This window comes from Mandrillus leucophaeus, unplaced genomic scaffold, assembly GCF_000951045.1.
Source record: "Mandrillus leucophaeus isolate KB7577 unplaced genomic scaffold, Mleu.le_1.0 Scaffold18, whole genome shotgun sequence".
In the NCBI taxonomy this organism is placed as follows: domain Eukaryota; kingdom Metazoa; phylum Chordata; class Mammalia; order Primates; family Cercopithecidae; genus Mandrillus; species Mandrillus leucophaeus.
The window spans coordinates 206,947-228,141 of NW_012101809.1; the positions used below are offsets into that span (position 1 = coordinate 206,947).

Genomic DNA, 21,195 nt, shown 5'->3' on the forward strand with positions numbered 1-21,195 from the left:
TGCCTTTAATTGTTCTTGTTTCTTGCCTCCAAATTCCCAAATGCCAATCAACAATTTTCTCCTAATGAAGTGTCCAAAACTAAAAACAGCATCCCAGGTGCTATCTCACTAGGGCCAAACAGAAAGAGCTATTATCTCCCTGCTTTATGACAAGAGACCAGTGTCATATTTTTCTCACAATATTATACAGCAGACATGTATCTAATTTGCCGTTTAGCATCACCCTAGGGCCTCTTACAGCTATTACTATTTTCCAGGTGTTGCCCGCCTCATGAAAAAATTTCTTTCCAATTATTTTTCCCCAGATGCTTCTGCTTGAAATTTTTCCAAGTTGAGTGTCATTCCCTCTGCCATATTGTTAATGTTTTATATAATTTATTTGGCTTTCCTGGTGTTTGCAACATGTCTTCTCTTAGGGTCATCTGAAAATTTCATTAACATGTTTGTGAACAGGATGTAGCTAGAAGGGAAGTGCTGAGGGACTCATCTTCTGTTCCTTTATTAGTTAGGTATTGGTTCTAGAAATGGAGAAGGAGCCCATTCGTCAAAAGTAGAATTTGTCTCTACTCTTTTCTTACACACACACACACACACACACACACACACACTCCTTGATGTGAACAAAACCTCTGTATCAGCGATCCCTAACATGGTGATCACAGACACGATAGCACACTGGGGTTCCCATGTACCCCTGTGATTGTATTCACAATAAATTCATGTTGTTGTATCCTTGAGTAGATATGCAGTTTTCTAGGGAAAAGGCCAATAGCTCTCATTAGAATCTCATGGAGGGCCAGGTGTGGTGGCTCATGCCTGTAATCCCAGAAATTTGGGAGGCTGAGGCAGGTGGATCACTTGAGGTCAGGAGTTCAAGATCAGCCTGGTCAACATGGTGAAACCCCATCGCTACTAAAAATACAAAAAATTAGCTGGGCATGGTGGCACACACCTGTAATTCCAGCTACTCAGGAGGCTGAGGCAGGAGAATCACTTAAACTCAGAAGGCGGAGGTTGCAGTGAGCCAACATGGCGCCATTGCACCCCAGCCTGGATGACAGAGTGAGACTCTGTCTCACACACACAAAAAAGAATCTCATGGGAGTGTGTAAACTGCAAAAAGGTTAAGAACCATTGTTTTATATCATTGTTTCTCAAAGACTGAGCCAACAGTCAGCTCAATTGGAATCACATGGGATGCTTAGTAAAATGCAGATTCTTGGGTCCTATTCTAGACATACATAATGGAAATGGAGATAGGAATGTCAATTATTTTTGACTGGGATAAGTATGTTAATTGTACAAAATTTAAAAGGCCAAAAAAGTCTCCTATCCCTGTGTCCTAGCTACCAGTTTCTTTTCAGAGAGGCAACCACTGTTACCGGTTTTCTGTGTATTTTTTTAGAACCTGAAAGAAACAAAAGAACAAAGAAAACAACAACAGCCACCACCACAAACTCCCCACGTGATTTCTATGACGTTTATGACAGTAAAATTTGAGAACCATTGCTCTGTAAAGAAAAAGAATGAATGTTTAACTGCGCTAAAGACTGTCTCAATCAGACCTTTTCCCCTACCCATTTAAGAGCCCAATTATCCTGACAAACAACACTCAAAGCCAATTACATATATACAACTTTCCATTCTTTCATCTCCTCTCAGTAAAGAAAGCGTCTTCAATCTTTTTTCTGTTTGGTTAGAGTTTATCACCTCTGCTTCTGGCTGTCTGTTGACCTAGTCTGATAGGTCACCTGATTCGGTGTTGAATAAACTGGTAGCCAAAGTGGAATTGACCTTCTGACTGCCCAAATGCTGGGGATTACTCTTTCCCTCCAGAAAAACTTCTTAGCCTTTTTGGTAAAACAAAAAACCTCCCTAGCCTAGGCAGCTTCTCTTACTAACTGATAGAAACAGCATATCTCAGAAATGCTGTACACAAAATTAATCATTTATTGTGGGCATTAACAAGTCTAGATTGTCTTGTACCTGCTCTACTGGCAGGTGTAGAAGCAGCCGGCTCTGTGCTGTGGAATGGAAGCTGTATCTCTCAGCTTCTGCCTGAGTTGGGTCCAGAGATTTAAGCACAGTAAAGCATAGGTTCATGTTTCCATATGTGAAGCTCTGTTGAATGTGGAATGTCCTATGAAAGAGAACAGATGTACTTTAAATGCCAATTCAAAACTTTAGCTCCCAATTTCACACCTGAAAGTCTAACAAATATATGAAGAGAGGCACAAGGTTGCTAGGAATCAGGGACATTTAAATTGAAAGAATGAGATAACACTTCATGCCCATCAGCTTAGCCAAATTGGAAAGTGAACAAAACCAAATGCAGGCTATGAAGTAGGAAAACAGAAAACCTTAGGCGCTGCTGGTGGAGAGGCAATTCTGAGTGAATGCATACACTGTGGCCCAACAGTCCCATGGCAGCTACATCCTAAAGGAATTGCCTCACAGATCCAGTAGGACCATGGTCAAAGATTTCCCTGTGGCTCTGTTTGTAGTAGTGGGAAGTAACCTAAGTGTCCATCTCCAAAGGAATGGATAAAAATAACATTCTGGCTACCCACTATGGAACACCATGCAGCATTTAGAACACCAAACCAGGTGTATGTTCAGCAACATGAACAGATTTTACACAAAGAGTGTTGTGTGAAAATGTAATAAACAGCACAAGTTCTATAGTAATTTTATGAAAATTTAAAACACATTTATAGGCAGAAAGTAGATTAGTGGTTGCTAGAGGCTTGGGGCAGGGATTGGAGAGAAACTGAACGGGTACAGGATTTATTTTAGGTGTGATGAAAATGTTCTGGAATTAGATCAATGGTGATTGTTGAACAAGTTTGTAAATATTCTTTAAAAATTAAATCACTGAATTTTACACTTTAAAGGGTCAATTTGGCTGAGTGCAGTGGTGCAGACCTGTAATCCCAGAATTTTGGAAGGCCAAGGTGGAAGAATCACTTGAGCCCAGGGGTTTGAAACCAGCCTAGGCAACATGGAGAGACTCCATCTCTACAAAAGTTTTTTTTGATTTTAACAGAATTAGCTGGACATGGTGGTGTGCACCTGTAGTCCCAGCTACTGGAGAGGATCACTTGAGGCCAGGAGGTCAAGAGGGCAGTGAGCTATGATCATGCCACTGCACTACAGGCAAGGTGACAGAACAAGACAAAACATAAAATAAAAGAGTGAATTTTATGGTATGTAAATTGTATCTCAATAAAGGAAAAACACAAACCAATACTAAGTATTCTACAAGGATACATACATTCTTAAGGATATATCAATCAATATTGGAGTGGCTATCTGAAAGGGGAAGGGATGAGATTGGGGATTAGAATGGGGTAAGAGAGGCTTTTTATAGCTGATGATGCTAGTGTACCATCAATTATCAACTGAGGAAGATGATTAACTCAATTCTCTGTGCCTGTGATAAAACTAACAAACATACACCACCACCAACAACAACTGAGGGTGGGAGGAGGGAAGGAAAAAGGAAAAGCAAGTTTATAGTTTTAGTGAGGGAAAATGTGCTATAATGAGGAATAAAAAAAAAGTTTAGAGTCTACAGTGGTAAGAACATTGTAAGTGCAACTGGCCAGGCGCAGTGGCTCACACCTGTAATCCCAGCACTTTGGGAGGCTGAAGCAGGCGGATCACTTGAGGACAGGAGTTCGAGACCAGCCTGACCAACATGGGGGAAGCCCGTCTCTACTAAAAGTACAAAAAAAAAAAAAAAATTTAGCCAGGCAAGGTGGTGCATGCCTTTAATCCCAGCTACTTGGGAGGCTGAGGTACAAGAATTGCTGGAACCTGGGAGGCGGAGGTTGCAGTGAGCCGAGATCGCCCCACCATACTCCAGCCCAGGCAACAGGGCAAGACTCTCTCAAAAAAAAAAAAAAAAAAGTGAGTGCAACTATGTAAAACGATGTATGTAAACAAACAAAAGTACAACAGATTGCTATAATGTAGTGTTGTGTAAAATAGTGTGGTGTATTGGCAGTGCCTTGGCCATCCATTGTATAATCTTGGACACCAGTGTACTTAATTTCTCTGTAGCTCAGCCTCCTCATGTAAAATGGAAATTATAATAATAATACCTACTTCCAAAGGTTCTTATGAGAATTAAATGAGTTAATTTATGCATGATATATAGTGAGCCTTCTGTAAAGGTTACCTGGTATTATTGTTTTCCTAACTTTTGGAACTGTAGACCTTGGACTCAAACTATGTGTCTCATTGAGCTCCACTAGCCATTAATCATGTGACTTTCACAAAGTCACCCAGTCTGAACCTCAATTTTCTCATCTATTGTGAGAAATAAAAGGGATAATGTTCTTGGCACATGGCAAACACTCAATGAATGCTAACGGGCCGGGCATGGTGGCTAATGCCTGTAACCTAGAACTTTGGGAGGCCAAGGTGGGCAGATCATATGAGGTCAGGAGTTCGAGACCAGCCTGGCCAACATGGCAAAACCTCGTCTCTCTCTACTAAAAATACAAAAATTAGCCAGGAGTGGTGGCGTGCTTCTGTAATCCCAGCTACTCAGGAAGCTGAGGCACAAAAATCGCTTGAACCCAGAGGCAAAGGTTGCAGTGAGCAGAGATCACGCCACTGCATTCCAGCTTGGGCAACAAAATGAGACCCTGCCTCAAAAAAAAAAAAAAAAGCTAACAGATTATATTATTAGGAATATTACTAATATGCTGTCATAGTTTTAAAGTACAAAAAAGGAATAGAAGATACAAAATTTAATAATTTTATGTTCTTCCTATGTATAAATTCTTCCATTTTTATAACATCTAATTTTTGTGGATAGAGTTCTCAGACCCTCTTCTCTAGATGATGAGTCCCATACACCCTCAGGGCACTTTGAACAGCTCCTTCATGGGAGTAATTAATTAATTAGGCAGGTAGGCAATTTCTGGTTTATGTCTGTCTTCCTCAGGAGAATCTAAGCTCCAAGATGACAAAGATGGTGTCGGCTATGCCCAATATCTAGCACAAGGCCTGGCACTTTGTTGATTAACAAATATTTATGGAATGGATGAACAAGAAATGAAATAAACAAAAGCATTTTAACATGTACATTCTGAAATAACATAGTCATGATATTAAAAGTAAGTATTATTTCCTCCGTCTCTCCAAGAAGAGAGGAAGTGCCCATCTTGTAAGCTAAGAAGACAGTAACCATTCAGATTCTGGGGAGCTATTTTTGGCAGCTCTTCCTTAGGAGAATCACACTGCCTGAACCTGTCCCCAGGAATCCCTTCAGTTACAGCAGAGCTCTGGAAACCCAGTACTTTTCCAGAACCTCCTGTTCAGTAAAAGGAAAAGTACTCAGTCTCTCTAGATTATGTTCACACAGTGTATGTTAGCCCTTACTCTCTGACTCATGAAAGGGTAGGGAGCTTAAAACTGTCTTTCACTTCACAAATGAGGAAATGAGCCCAGAAAAGTGGATTGATTTTCCAAGCCTAACACTTGTTAATAATAGAGCTGGTGCAATTGGGAATAGGCTCATTCTTACATTTCTCTCTCTTTCTCAATATATCTGTAATACACATATATTTGATTTATTTAAATTACATTTATGAAAGATTTTTTATTACATTGGGGGAAAAGCCCTTGATGTGTTAAGCAACAGGAGCTGACTAGATTATATATATAATACCTATTCAATTATAAAATATATAATTATATGGAGAGCACATATGTGTATGTGTGTATGTATTTCTCAATTACTTATCTATGTAGAAAATGTGAAAAGGAGTATAAAAAGTGTTAACAGTGTTTACCTCTGGTTGGTGGGTCATAGTGTATTTTTATTTATGTTTTTCTGCATTAAAACTTTTGTTAATAAGCATGTAATATTTAATAACCAGAAATTTCAGTTTTTTAATTCCTGCTCTAATCGTTTTTAAACATTTTATTTCAGTCAGCTCTACCAGGTAAAGGGAGCATCAACCTAGGCTCCAAAGAAGTTCTACCAGTCATTTAACCTGATCTGTAAAATGGGTATAATTATAGCTACTTCCCAGAGCTCTTGTGTATTGGAATAATAAATAAGAAATTCCTTCATAACTCTAAAGCTTGTTAAAGATGTTAAGTGGTATTGTAATGATGATAATGTTCTGTGGCCTAAAAGAGGTGGGAAAACCCTTAGGATAGCAGGTATCTTTGTGCTAAGAAGTTTAGGTTGGGAAGGGAAAGAAGTCTAAGTGTCAGGAGAGAAGTAAGAGCTTTTTTGCTCTTAAGAAAATCAGCTGGGTAGGTGGCTCACGCCTGTAATCCCAGTACCTTGGGAGGCCAAGGCGGGTGGATCACCTGAGGTCAGGAGTTCAAGATCAGCCTGGCCAACATGGTGAAACCCCATCTCTACTAAAAACACAAACATTTGCCAGGCATGGTGGCACACACCTGTAATCCCAGCTACTTGGGAGGCTGAGACAGGAGGATCGTTTGAACCCAGGAGGCGGAGGTTGCAGTGAGCCAAGATCGCACCACTGTACTCCAGCCTGGGTGACAGAGCATGACTCTGTCTCAAGGAAAAAAAAAAGAAAGTAAAACAATCATATGGTTGACCCCAGTTCTCTCCTTCCCCTATACTTCCAATAAATCCCTCAATGTTCCCTCTTAAGATTAAACCTCCCTTCTGTCTCTTAAGTAGCCCATGCAAGAAGCAGCTTATAGTGGACAGGATCTAGTGTATTTTGAGACAATGGCATGTCACAAATGCCATGGAAAATGAGATTTCACACATAGGGATGATTTTTTACACTAAACAGAGGTGCCAAGGGTCGTATGTAAAATAACTCTTCCTTTTTAATTTATTAATTATTTTTAGAGACAAGGTTTCATGTTGTTGCCCAGGCTGGAGTGCAGTGATGCTATCATAGATCAATGCAGTTTCGAATTCCTGGGCTCAAGTGATCCCCTTGCTGCAGCCTCCCAAGTAGATGAAACTACAGGCATGTGTCACCATGCCTGGCTAAGTTTTTTAATTTTTAATTTTTTAGAGACTGGGTCTCCCTTCATTGTTCCATATGGTCTCTAACTCCTGGCCTCAAGAGATCCTCCCACTTCAGCCTACCAAGTAGCTGGGATTACTATATTTTAAAATGTAATACAGACTTATGATAAATTTACCCAAGAGAAATAAAAATTTATGTTCTCACAAAAACCATCACACAAATGTTTATAGCCACCTTATTAATAATTGCTAAAAACTGGAAATAACTCAAATATTCCTTATTGAATGGATAAACAAACTGTCATACATCCATATAATGGAATGCTACTCAGCCATACAAAAGGATGAACTACTGAAAATCACAACAACAGATGAATCATAAATGCATTATGCTAACTTAGTAAAGGAATGGAGACTCAAAAAGGCTACAGACTGTATTCTCCATTTATATGATATTCCAGAAAAGAAAACTATAGGGGAGAACTGATCAGTAGTTCCCAGAAGATAAGACAGAGGGAGGGGTTGACTACAACAGGACAGTAAGAGAATTGGCAGGGTGGGGGGGTGGTGATGGGATTACTTTTTATTGTGATGGTTACATGTATATGCATTTGTCAAAAGTCATAGAACAGTACACCAAAAAGTGAATTTTACTATATAAAGTTTAAAAATAAATGTATAAAAATAATATAGTCCCAGGGTAAATTCAAACAATACAAGGAATTTAATAAGAAACTCTCCCTCCTAGGTCTTTGTGATAATAGATCTATATTTTGGTTGCAGTGATGGTCACATACATCCATACATGTGACAAAATGATAGTGAACTATACACGCACACATTACACCAATATCAACTTCCTGCTTTTGATATTGTACTATCATTAAGATGTAACCGACCAGGCGCTGTGGCTCACACCTGTAATCCCAACACTTTGGGAGGCCGAGGCAGGCAGATCATCTTAGGTCAGGAGTTTGAGACCCACCTGGCCAATGTGGTGAAATCCCATCTCTACAAAAAAAAAAAAAAAAAAAATACAAAAATTAGCCAGGCATGGTGGCAAGCGCCTGTAATCCCAGCTACTGGAGGCTGAGGTAGGAGAATCGCTTGAACCTGGAAGGTGGAGGTTGCAGTGAGCCGAGATCCCGCCACTGCACTTCAGCCTGGGCAACAAAAGTGAAACTTCGTCTCAAAATAAATAAATAAATAAAATAAAATAAAATAAAAGATGTAACCGGTGGGTCGTGGTGGCTCATGCCTGTAATCCCAACACTCTGGGAGGCCAAGGCAGATGGATCATCTGAAGTCAGGGGTTCGAGACCAGCTTGGCCAACACGGTGAGACCCCATCTCTACTAAAAATACAAAAATTAGCTGGGCATGGTGGCGCACGCCTGTAATCCCAGCTACTCAGGAGGCTGAGATAGGAGAATCGCTTGAACCCGGGAGGTGGAGGTTGCAGTGAGCCAAGATTGTGCCACTGCACTCCACCCTGGGTAACAGAGCAAGACTCCGTCTCAAAATAAATAAATAAATCTCATATAAATGTGTGTGTACAAATTTATACATAAATAATTTTAACACAAATGGTAGCATATTATACTTGCTGTTCTGCATCTTACTTTGTTTCTACAATTACTTCAGAGATTTTTTTCCACATCACATATACAATAGATCCACCTCATTATTTTTTCTTGCCATATAGTATTCCATTGCACAGTGGTTTCATTTATTTCAACAGTTTCATATTGATGGACATTCGGATCTTAACTAAGAATTGAACTTAAATAATTCAGAAATTTTTACAATAATGAAAGGTCGGCTGGAGTTGAGGCTAAAAGTTTTCACATATTCAAGACTTGACTCCAGAATATTCTTTTGACCAGAAGGGGGAATGCAAGTGGCAGGAGAAGCAAAAAGCTGGGAAATTTCCCGGGCCAATGGGGAAGCAGTGGAGCCGTCAGGGAATTACTGCCGGGTAGGAGTTCGCAGAGGGGCACCTTACTTTTGGAGTAGGAGGCCGTCTTGCAAGCCGAGACTTTTCAGGCTGCAGCCCAGATATACCGAAGTGTGTATCGGCTACGCACAGTGTAGTGATGCCTGGCCACCTCCAGCCTCCCGCGGGGACCCCCTGCCCAGGCGGAGTCTGAATGCCCACCGCCACCAGCCCACGCGCGCAGTGGGCGTACACGTGGTGACCTGCCTGCGGCTGGGTTCCCGGCTCCGGCTCCTCCTCCCTCCAGCTCTCGCTCGGCTTTCTGCAGTATCACGTGCAGCAGCGCTGGTTGCAGGATGGCGGCGGCCGCGGCGGCGGCAGCAGCGGTGGGTGTCAGGCTCCGGGACTGCTGCAGCCGAGGCGCTGTGCTTCTGCTCTTCTTTTCCCTGTCTCCTCGGCCCCCGGCCGCCGCCGCCTGGCTGCTGGGCCTGCGGCCAGAGGACACTGCTGGAGGCCGCGTGTCCCTGGAAGGGGGCACCCTGCGCGCCGCCGAAGGCACCAGCTTCCTCTTGCGTGTCTATTTCCAGCCAGGACCGCCGGCGACCGCCGCACCGGTGCCCTCACCGACCCTCTCCTCGGGGGAAAATGGCACCGGCGACTGGGCTCCGCGGCTCGTGTTCATCGAGGAGCCCCCGGGCGGTAGCAGCGTGGCCCCTAGCGCGGTCCCCACGCGCCCCCCGGGACCGCAGCGCTGCCGGGAGCAGAGCGACTGGGCATCGGACGTGGAAGTCCTGGGGCCCTTGCGTCCCGGGGGCGTGGCAGGCTCGGCCCTGGTCCAGGTGCGAGTGCGGGAGCTGCGCAAGGGCGAGGCGGAGCGGGGCGGCGCGGGCGGTGGCGGGAAGCTCTTTTCGCTCTGCGCCTGGGATGGGCGCGCGTGGCACCACCACGGTGCCGCCGGCGGCTTCCTGCTGCGCGTCCGCCCGCGGTTGTACGGCCCAGGCGGGGACCTGCTGCCCCCTGCGTGGCTGCGGGCGCTCGGGGCGCTCCTGCTGCTAGCCTTGTCGGCCCTGTTCAGCGGCCTGCGCCTGAGCCTGCTGTCGCTGGACCCGGTGGAGTTACGGGTGCTGCGGAACAGCGGCTCGGCCGCCGAGCAGGAGCAGGCGCGCCGCGTGCAGGCCGTTCGCGGCAGGGGGACCCATCTGCTCTGCACCCTGCTCCTGGGCCAAGCCGGAGCCAACGCGGCCCTGGCTGGCTGGCTGTACGCCTCGCTGCCGCCGGGCGTCGGGGGCACCGGGGAAGACTACAGCGAAGAGGGGATCCACTTCCCTTGGCTGCCGGCGCTCGTGTGCACTGGCGCGGTATTCCTGGGCGCCGAAATCTGCCCCTACTCAGTGTGTTCGCGGCATGGGCTGGCCATCGCCTCGCACAGCGTGTGCCTGACCCGGCTTCTGATGGCAGCCGCCTTTCCCGTGTGCTACCCGCTGGGCCGCCTGCTGGACTGGGCGCTGCGCCAGGAGATAAGCACCTTCTACACGCGGGAGAAGCTGCTGGAGACGTTGCGGGCCGCAGACCCCTACAGCGACCTGGTGAAGGAGGAGCTCAACATCATACAGGGTGCCCTGGAGCTGCGCACCAAAGTGGTGGAGGAGGTGCTGACCCCCCTGGGAGACTGCTTCATGCTGCGCTCAGACGCGGTGCTCGATTTCGCCACTGTCTCCGAGATCCTGCGCAGCGGCTACACTCGCATCCCAGTGTATGAGGGCGACCAGCGGCACAACATTGTGGACATTTTATTTGTCAAGGACTTGGCCTTCGTGGACCCCGACGACTGCACCCCGCTCCTCACTGTCACCCGCTTCTACAACCGGCCCCTGCATTGTGTTTTCAATGACACCCGACTGGACACGGTACTGGAGGAGTTTAAGAAGGGTGAGCAGGAGTCTATCTTCTCCCCCAACTCCTATCCCCTTCAAAGGTTTTATCCTTTCCTAACCACGTGAGGCTCTAGGTACCCAAAGCACTTTCTCTCCTATGGTACCAAAAACCCAAGGAAGACTCTACCTCTTGGCTCCCTGGCTATTTTCATCTCACTTCTACCTCACTTCTTGCTCCTGATTGAGCCCCAGGCCTCTTACCCTCTACTTAACTCACAAGATGCAACATATTCCTTATTTATTCCATTTCACCAGTGTTTTTCCAACGCCTACCAAATGTCAGATACTGTGTAGGTCGGAGATAGCCCTTGAAGGTCATTGCATAGCTCCCCACCTATTACAGGAGGCACCTCTACAGGTTCCCATACAAGCAGCCTTTGCTTTAAACTCCCAGGGCTGAAAGCTATTTACAGAGCAAACTAGTCCCATTGCTGGACAGCTCCAGTGGCTGACAATGTCTTCCCCATATAGAGCAGAAATTTATGTCTCCAAATCCTCCTAACTCTTCTGCCTTTTGAATCATGTAGACTAAACCCAAACACCTTAGACATTCTTCCCCATATTTAACTTCCCATCAGGTATTGGCTGCACACATATCAAGTACTCAGGTTCAGGGCCTGGTGCGGTGGCTCATGCTTGTAATCCCAGCACTTTGGGAAGCTCAGGCGGGAGGATTACTTGAGCCCAAGAGTTCAAAGCTGCAGTGAGCTGTAATCCCACCACTGTACAAAAGAACAAGACGCTGTCTTTGAGGGGGGAGGGAAGTACTCAGATTGGGGGTTGAAATTGACTAAGGCAGTAGGATCCTTGTAATTCTGGGAACTGTGGTCCTGTGAAATTGGATAGATCTGAACCTGAAGAAATATTCTGGGTAGAGGAGATCCTAGAAAACTTGCATACCCAAATGAGTGGGGTTTCCTTCAGTGCAGTCACCATCCTCCAACCCTCCTCCCCAAACTCAGGCTTGATGTCATGCTTATAACTTGTTTACTTCATGTCTGAGTTTGTCTTCAGAAAGTGCCTTCTGGTGACTATAAATTCACTCAAGAAAAATCAGCCTGGGTACATTAGAGTCACTCTTCTTGGCATTACACAGTTTGACTGCCCCCCTAGTTCACCAGATTTCGCCCAGAACCCTTGACTGGTTTTTAAAATCAAATCTACTTTCAAGAATCAACATTGAGACCATTCAAAAGACTATCTCACAAACCCTGAAAGCAACTCCAGACATCATAATTTGAAAACAGGGACACAATTAGAATAAATGTAGAACTTTCCAGAATGACTCCTCTGAAGGAGGCACTCATCTGATATGAGTTGGAATGTTTATTAAAAACAAAAACCAAAAAAAATCAATCCCTTGACTTCAGATTCAGGCTTCAGATCTAGCTTCCTTGTGGCTAGCAGTACTCTCATTTGACTGCATTTTGTATAAATTTTTTTGTCAAAAATGTAATCCATGATAATTTGAGCCCAAGGCTGCAGTGAGCTATGATTATGCCACTGAACTGTAGCCTGGATTACAGAGCAAGACCCTGTCTCAAAAAAGAAAGAAAGAAAGCGAGAAAGAGAGAAAGGATGGATGGAAGGAAGGAAGGAAGGAAGGAAGGAAGGGAGGGAGGGAGGGAGGGAAGGAGGGAGGGAAGGGGGAGGGAGGGAAGGAAGGAAGGAAAGAAGGAAGGAAGGAAGGAAAAGGAAAAATTCAGTCTCACTACTTTAACATCATAAATAATCTTTAGAACTTTGAATACAAACAAATCTGGGGTCTTGTTCCTGCCACAATATTTTGAAATCATATTAAATATTAAAATGTAGCCTGGGAGGGGGGAAAAGGTCTAAAAGCTACTTTCAGTCTCAGATTTGAGAGAACAGCCCTAGACTTTGTGTTGGTATGATGAAAAGGGAGAGAAATGTATATATGGCAGCTATTTTAGTCCATTTTCGGCTGCTGTTTCACCCTGTTCAGTCCATCTCACCTTAATCCTTGCATTCATAGCTCCCACTGCAACTTGAGGTTCATCTATCCACTCTTAGAATTGTGCTGATATTTTGTGTATCTTAGAGAAGTAGGGTCTTAGATCTGGGCATTGGGGGGCATAAACCACAGAAATTTATTTTGTCAAAGATCTGGAGGCTAGCAGTCTGAGATCAAGGTGTCTGGGCGGGTTTGATTTCTTCTGAGACATCTCTCCTTGGCTTGCAGTCACCACCTTCTGTGTCCTGACATGGTATTTCCTCTGTATGCATGCATCCCTGGTGTCTCCTTGTGTGACCAAATTTTCTCTTCTAGCAGGGACACCAGTCAGATTGGATTAGGCCCACCCTACTGGCCTCATTTTTAACTCAGTCACCTCTTAAAAGTGATAGTTAAGACACAGAGTAGTGTGTCATTGTCATATGCTGGCAGAAGATATTTTAAATGAAACTCCTATGAACTCATTCATTCACTTGTTTAGGTTTTTTTGTTTGTTTTTTGTTGTTGTTGTTCGTTTGTTTGAGACAGAGTTTCACTCTGTCGCCCAGGCTGGAATGCAGTGGCGCCATCTCGGCTCACTGCAACCTCTGTCTCCTGGGTTCAAGCAATTCTTCTGCCTCAGCCTCCCAAGTAGCTGTGAGTACAGGAGTACAGCACCAAGCCTGGCTAATTTTTGTATTTTTAGTAGAGAGCCACTGCACCCAGCCTCATTTAGTATTTTTTAAACATCTGTACAGTTTTAGGCAACAGGGGAGACAAGAAGACTGTCCTCAGGAGGTTAGCAATATACAGGGCATAATGAGCAGTGTTTTGAAGTAGGAATTGTCATATCAACTCTTATATCCCCAGCACCTTACACAGTGCCTTGTACATAGTAAGCTGTTCCAAAAAGTTGATATTGATCTGAAATGAATCCCTGTTCAGAGTTTCTAAAGGTGGTCTGAAAAAAGTTCCTTTAGTGTTCTATTAATGGCTACTTTGTTTTTACGTAGATCACTAAAGAGAAGCAAGCCATTATAGAGAATACTATGCCAAGGAAGACATTTCCACTTCCTTTCATAGCCTTGCTACTTCCTCAAAGTAAGGTCCATGAAAGAGCAGCATGAGTCTCACCTGGGAACATATTAGAAATGCAGAATTTTATGCCTTACCCTAAATCCACTGAATGAAAATCTGCATTCTAGCAAGCCTCCAGGTGGCTCCTATGTGACATTAAAGTTTGAGAAGCATTGCCTTCAGAGACCCCTTATTAACAGTGTTTGGTAGATCTGCTTAGGATAGAATATGAGACATAATGAAGAAGGTGGATGTCCTCAGGCTGCAAGCCGTATAACATAGTGGTCATTTTCTTTAGGAGTTATACATTTGCACCATAGGTTAGGAGATGAAAGCTGGGTTGAACTGCTTTTCTTTGCCTTTAAAAATAACTTTTTTGGCTGGGCGCGGTGGCTCACGCCTGTAATCCCAGCACTTTGGGAGGCCGAGGTGGGTGGATCACCTGAGGTCAGGAGTTGGTGACCAGCCTGGCCAACATGGTGAAACTTCATCTCTACTAAAAATACAAAAATTAGCCAGGTGTGGTGGCACACACCTGTAATCCTAGTTAATTGGGAGGCTGAGACAGGAGAATTGCTGAGATAGGAGGCGGAGGTTGCAGTGAGCCGAGATTGCACCACTGTACTCCAGCCTGGGTGACAGACCAAGACTCTGTCTCAAAATAAATAAATAATTAATTAAAAAATAATTTTTAAAGCAGGTCTTTAATAGCTCTTCCATTTTTCTTACTTCCTTGCATCTCAAGTAACTTAACCACCAACAAATCCCTTAGAAGGTAGAAGAATGATATTAATAGAAGCCACAGTTACCATTAATTGAGCACTATCAGTTCTTCCAGGCACCATGCCAGGCCCTTTACATACTCAGAACAACCCTCCTGGGTAGATGTTATTAACCCCATTTTACAGTTGAAGAAACTAAAGCTCGGATCAATAACATGACTTGTACAACTTTCCATAACTAATAACTGACTGAATTGTGATGTGAACTACATCTGTAGGACCCCAAAGCCTGTTCTTTCCCTGCTTCACCCATCTTATTCCTTCCTCCATCCTGGAATGCCTGCCACCCACAGGGTTCAAAGGTAGCTTTTTCACCTCTGATTGCTGCCCATGGCTGATTCACCTCCAGTTTCTGGAGGTCAGTGATGTAGCTTTATAATTACAGTAATTGCTAACATGCATATTGCGCTTGACAGAACATTTCTATATACCTTCTCTTGTCCAATCTTAAACAACTCTGCAGTTACAGGTGATGATATGGGATTTTATCTTTTTACTTCTTACGAGTTGCAAGTCTTTAGCAGTGGGGAAGAGGAAAATGGTTTTTCACACTAGAGTGCTAGGTTTACAAAAGGGAACAATATTTCTCCCCACTGAACTGTAAGTTCATTGAGGGCAGAGAATGAATCTTATTTACTTTGTATTATCAGGGCAAGTACAGTGACCACCATGGCTAGGGGATGTATAAACATTTATTGAATAAATGGTTTTAAATACCTAACTTCTATATTTCTATGTTTGAGTGAGGTGACCTCTAAGTACAGAATAGTTAATGTTGTTCCTTAATCCCAGCAAATCTCTCCTCTTCCTCTTCATGGGCCTCTATCCCCAATAAGTGGCACCATTTGTGCCTTTAGTCACCCAGGCTAGAACGCTCTCCTTTGCATTCACCTCATCCTATTAATCATTGTCTTAGTCTACATAGGCTGTCATCACAAAATAGCATAGATTGGTGACTTAAACAACAGAAATTTGTTTTCTCACAATTCGAGGCTTCAAAGCCAAGACCAAGGTTCTGGCCAACTCAGTTTCTGGTAAGGACGCTCTTCCTGGCTTGCAGATGGGTGCCTTCTCTCCGTGGCCTTTCCTCAGTGCATGCCCACAGAGAGCAAGAGGTTCTGGTCCTCCCTTCTTAGAAAGACACCAGTCCTGTTGGATTAGGGCCCACCCTTATGCCCTCATTTAATCTTAACCACTGTACTTCCTTAGAGGCCTCTCTGGGGGTTGTTAGGGCTTCAACATACGAATTTTGTGGGAAGACAAGCATTCAGTCCATAACAATCACCAAAGCTGGTCAAATAATTGGATGCCAATATTGCATCCAACTGCAGTCATATGTCATTTTGGTCAATGATGGGCTGCACGTACAATGGTGGTCCCATAAGATTACACTAGAGCTGAAAAATTCCTATCACCTAGTCATATCCTAGCAGTCATAACACCTAACATCGTAGTAAGGCAACACATTACCTTTACTGTGTTTAGATATGCAAATACTTACCATTGTGTTACAATTACCTACAGTATTCAGTACAGTAACATGCTCTACAGGTTTGTAGCCTAGGAGCAATAGGTTATAACAGATAGCCTATATGTGTAGTGCACTATATCCTCTAGGTTCTGTGTGAGTACATTTTATGATGTTCACACAATCATGAAATTGCCTAGCAATGAATTTCTCAGAGAGTGTCTCCATAGTTAAGCAGTACATGACGATTTCTTAAACCTGTACATAATGTAATCCACTATTTCTTCCACTTAGTTATTCACTGATTTTATTCAACAAATAGTTGTGTTGGCACAGTGGAGAACACCACCAACATAGTCCTTGTCTGCATAGAGCTTCATTCTAATACAGGAGACAGAAATTTAGCAAACAGGATAGTGATTAAGAACATAAGATTTGGCCGGGCATAGTAGCTCACACCTGTGATTCTAGCACTTTGGGAGGCCAAGGCAGGTAGATCATTTGAGGTCAGGAGTTAGAGACCAGCCTGCCAACATGGTGAAACCCCGTCTCTACTAAAAATAGAAAAATTAGCTGGGCAGCAGTGGTGCACACCTGTAATCCCAGCTACTCAGGAGGCTGAGGCAGGAGACTTGCTTGAGTCTGGGAGGCAGAGGTTGCAGTAAGTCAAGATCATGCCACTGAACTCCAGTGCGGGCAACAGAATGAGACCCTGTCTCAAAAAAGGAACATAAGACTTACTAGAATGCCTGAGTTGATACTGGCCCTGGGCAAATTACTTAACTGTTTATGTCTGTTTCATTATTTCAAATGAAAATAATACTAATATTTACTCATAAGATTGTGTGAAATATTAAGACTATTGCATTATGCTAACTTACTACCTGTCATATAAGTACTAAGTAGATGTTAGCTATGATTATTAAATATAAACACAAGTCTATTACTCATTTATGCAAATGCCTCCTAAGAAGTTACACTTTTTCACATTTTTGTCTCCCTCAAATTCATTCTCTCCAGTGCCACTAAAATAATCTCCAGTAACGTCACTGCTTAAAACCCTTCTGCAGCTCCCCGCTGCCTACGGGAGAAGAGCTAAGCTGGTAAGGCAGCCAGCAATGCACTCATGACCTGCTTCCTGCCCTCCCCTTCGGCCTCATCACTCACCACTCCCTGCCACAGCTTTACCCTCCAGCAACGCTGAACTCTGTGGTGCACTGTGCTATTCTTGTCTTTGTCCCTTTATTCACACTGCACTTCTGTCAGGAATATGCTTTGCCTGACTAATTCATTGCCAGCTCTTTAATACTCAGCTCAGAAGCCACCTCCTCTGGGAAACTTCTCCTATAAACCCCAAAATACAAAAATAGATGTTTTGGCCAGCCTCATTGTTTTATGTGCATATCTCAATCATTGAACTAACAAGCTGTACTATCAGTGTGTATTTATAAGTGCCTCTCACCCATATAATGAGCATCTCCAGGGCAAGACTATCTTATCTATCTTTGTAGCTCCAGCGGCTAATGATGGATATGACACATAGTACATTTTCAATAAATGTTTGGTTAAAGACTGAATGGATGGCTAAAGGAGTTAAACTTTAATATAGTGGAAGAGATCTGCAGAGCACTAGTAAATGAATTAAATCATTTTGCACTATGCAGCAGAACAAATCAAACTTAGAAGTTTGTTAGTGTTAGAAGAAAAGTGTTGCATATATTGTTTCTCAGTTTCTTTAGGTACATCTATTAATATTTATTACAACAATTTCTTTTCACATGTAAAGCACTGTGCTAAGAGTTAGGGGTATGAGATAAAAATCTCTGTTCCCAAGGAGCCTAGAGCATAGTGGATGAGTAGTACTTCCCTTTGCAAAGCTAGAAGGCAAGCTGGACACTCACCTTTCCCATGGCTTCCAGTGACCTTGAACTTACGAGTCACGTCTCAGTATATAAGTACAGGATATGGGTAAGACGGACCTTGGTACATAAAGCATTAAAATGAAAGTGCTATACTAGAAATGCAAAAATGCAATGGGAACATGGAGGATACAATAACTATGACTAGGTGGCATTTTCTTTTTTTTGAGATGGAGTCTCACTTTGTCGCCCAGGCTGGAGTGCAGCGGCATGATCTCACCTCCCAGGTTGAAGTGATTCTCCTGCCTCAACCTCCCGAGTAGCTGGGACTCCAGGCATGTACCACCATGCTCGGCTAAATTTTTGTATTTTAGTAGAGACGGGTTTTCACCGTGTTGCCCAGGGTGGTCTCGAACTCCTGAGCTCGTCAGGCAATCTACCAGCCTCGGCCTCCCAAAGTGCTAGGATTACAGGTGTGAGCCACTATATCCAGTCATATTTTGCTTTTATAAATTTTTTACTGAATTTATCTTTCTATAATTTATACAGAAAAGAATTTAAATATAGAATAGTAGAAAAAAGAAGTATGAAAATCATGTGAGGATAATCATCGCACTGTCCTGAAATAGTAACTCAATATTTTGTCATATTAAAAATATATTGCACATAATAACAATCTTAATGAAATTCTTAAAAAGAAAACAAAGGAAAAACCCATTGTCCTGCCATCAAGCACAAATCAAATGTCCCATTCTAATCCTAACAGTGATTTTCTTATAGGATGGTATTTTTGCTATAGTTTCCTCAGGGTTGAGTTCTATAATTTGGGAAGACTAATTTTAAAAATGGAGCCGTAGAGATTTATCATACTTCTTAAATTTACTGCTCTATTATTGGATTGCTTTTAGAAGACACCGAGTCCTGTATAGACAACAGGGGAAAGAAATAAAGCTTTGTTCTGAAGTCAAAGACTTCTGAGTAATACAGCACTGACTGACATTTAACTCAATTAAACATTTTAGCTTTGCTGGACTAGTAACACCATCTTTGCAAACAACAGAGCACAACTCATGTATGCTAGGTTGTTCCACCTATGCACTAGCATGGCTGTAACACAGTCTACTGCACAATCCATACTCAGTCTTTGCTTATTCATTGATTCATTCAGTAAACATTTTTTGAACTCCTGCTTTGGGCCAGGCATTGTACTAGACTCTGGAAATACAGTGGTAAGGTAGGCAGACATTATGGAGCTAAAAATATCCTCTTCCATCTTTGGTCTTCCTGCAAGTGGTCTGTTGCCTAAAGTAGGGATCCCCAACCCCCAGACTGCAGACCAGTACCAGTTTGTGGCCTGGTAGGAACTGGGCCGCACAGTGGAAGGTGAGCAGTGGGCAAGCATTACTGTCTGAGCCCCACCTCCTGTCAGATCAACTGGGGCTTTAGGAGCGAGGACCCTATTGTGAATTGTACATGCAAGGAATCTAGGTTGCATGCTCCTTATGAGAATCTAATGCCTGATGATCTGAGGTGGAACAGTTCCATCCCCAAACCATCCCCCCGCCCACCCCAGTTCATGGAAAAATCATCTTCCACAGAACCAGTCCCTGGTGCCGAAAAGGTTGGGGATCTCTGGCCTAAAGCGTGTCCAACCAGCCAGTAAGTGCTCCTGGCCCAGACACACAATGTGACCTTTTCACTGCAGAATAATCTAGTCCAAAAAGCCAGTGTTTTACTTTACACTCCAAATGCTGACCTTAGCTATTTTTTCAGGAAGAATAACCATTCCATTGCTTAATTCTATAAAAACCTGCCAAAACATTAGTGCTATATTCTTTGTCTTCCATAAAAGAAAATAAAATTTTTCATTCACAATTACATTTCACTGGTGTAAATAGACGTATTACATTTTTAAATGTGTTAAATGTTGCTAAATAATAATTAGTAAAATGTATAATGAGATGCTTACTTTCTAAACAATAGAGCAAACAGTAAACAAAGTGTAGTCCATTGTACATACAGAGAAAGAATGAAAGGAAACGAAAAAGGGAAAGTAATTAATATTCAAGATGATAAACTTGTGGGGTTTCTTCCTTTAAATATTTTCATTGTGATTGTTATAATATTGTTATATTCTTTTTTTTCCAGCCTGGCAAAAGAAATGCCAGGTAACAATAGAATCTGAACTGGAAGGGGCACTAATAAAACCTGTAAGAGAATCTCATTCACACTTTTTTCCAATTTAGTTATCTTTTCCAGGCCATACCAGCCTTCATTGTCAAACTTTATTTATCTATCTAAATCCCACAGGCTGCAGTTAAATTCCATTTTTTCTATTTATCATCCTTTGTGAGTATTCTTTTATTTGAAGAATATCATAGCTCATCTCAATTCCATTTTTTAGCTGCCAAATACATTTGATTGTGTTTCTCGCTCCCTTAAAGCATTTGGGTGTCTCCGAGGAAGGTCTGTGGGTTTTCCTAGTAGTACTCTCTTAAACTGAGTTCCTTCTAGGCCCATGTCTGGGGATTCTGAGACCTTCAATAACAACTCTAAATTCTCTTTTTATTTGCTGCTGTTATGCTGCTTTTCAAAATGAGATTCTCCTCAATTTTATTCTTTTCTTTTCTTTCTTTCTTTTCCTTTCTTTCTTTCTTTCCTTCCTTCCTTCTTTCCTTCCTTCTTTCTTTCTTTCTCTCCCTCCGTCCCTCCATCTCTCTCTCTCTCTCTGTCTCTCTTTCTTTCTTTCTTTCTTCCTTTCTCTCTCTGTCTCCTTCCTTCCTTCCTTCCTTCCTTCCTTCCTTCCTTCCTTCCTTCCTGTATTGAATGGCCATTCTTCCCTGTCAGGCCTGTGTTAGGCACTGGGGATGCAGTGTGGACAAGACCGACACCATTCCTGCCCTCCTAGGGCTTGCAGTCGAGTAGGAGAGAGACACCAAGCCATAAATAATTACAAATTGTCCTAAGTGAGTTGAAGAAAAAGTATAGGGAGCTCTGAACATATAATAGATAGACCTGGTCTTATAGGTAAAGATAGACTGTCCCTCACCAAGTGGTATTTGAGCTGAATCCTAAAGGACGGTGAGAAGGCATTCATCAGAGGAGGAGCTTCCCAGGAGACAGGAACAGACATACAAAGGCCCTGAGGAAGAAGAGCCAGCATGGGTGCCATGCCAGGCTCTTGGGCTGTGTAACATCCAGGAG

General features: G+C 43.1%; 1 protein-coding gene across 3 annotated transcripts in view; it reads left to right on the forward strand.

Annotated features, from left to right (window-relative positions):
• The first annotated feature begins 8,984 nt into the window (after nucleotides 1-8,984).
• The window catches only part of CNNM1 (cyclin and CBS domain divalent metal cation transport mediator 1), a 74,198-nt gene continuing 61,987 nt past the window's right edge, over nucleotides 8,985-21,195 (forward strand). For 2 of the 3 annotated variants that reach the window (XM_011977371.1, XM_011977373.1), the window contains exon 1: nucleotides 8,991-10,846. In XM_011977371.1, coding sequence (XP_011832761.1) covers nucleotides 9,274-10,846 — 1,573 coding nt within the window. In that variant the 5' untranslated portion in view covers nucleotides 8,991-9,273. Of the gene's footprint in view, nucleotides 10,847-21,195 lie in introns of all 3 variants that reach the window. The other variant, XM_011977372.1, reaches the window with a different exon arrangement.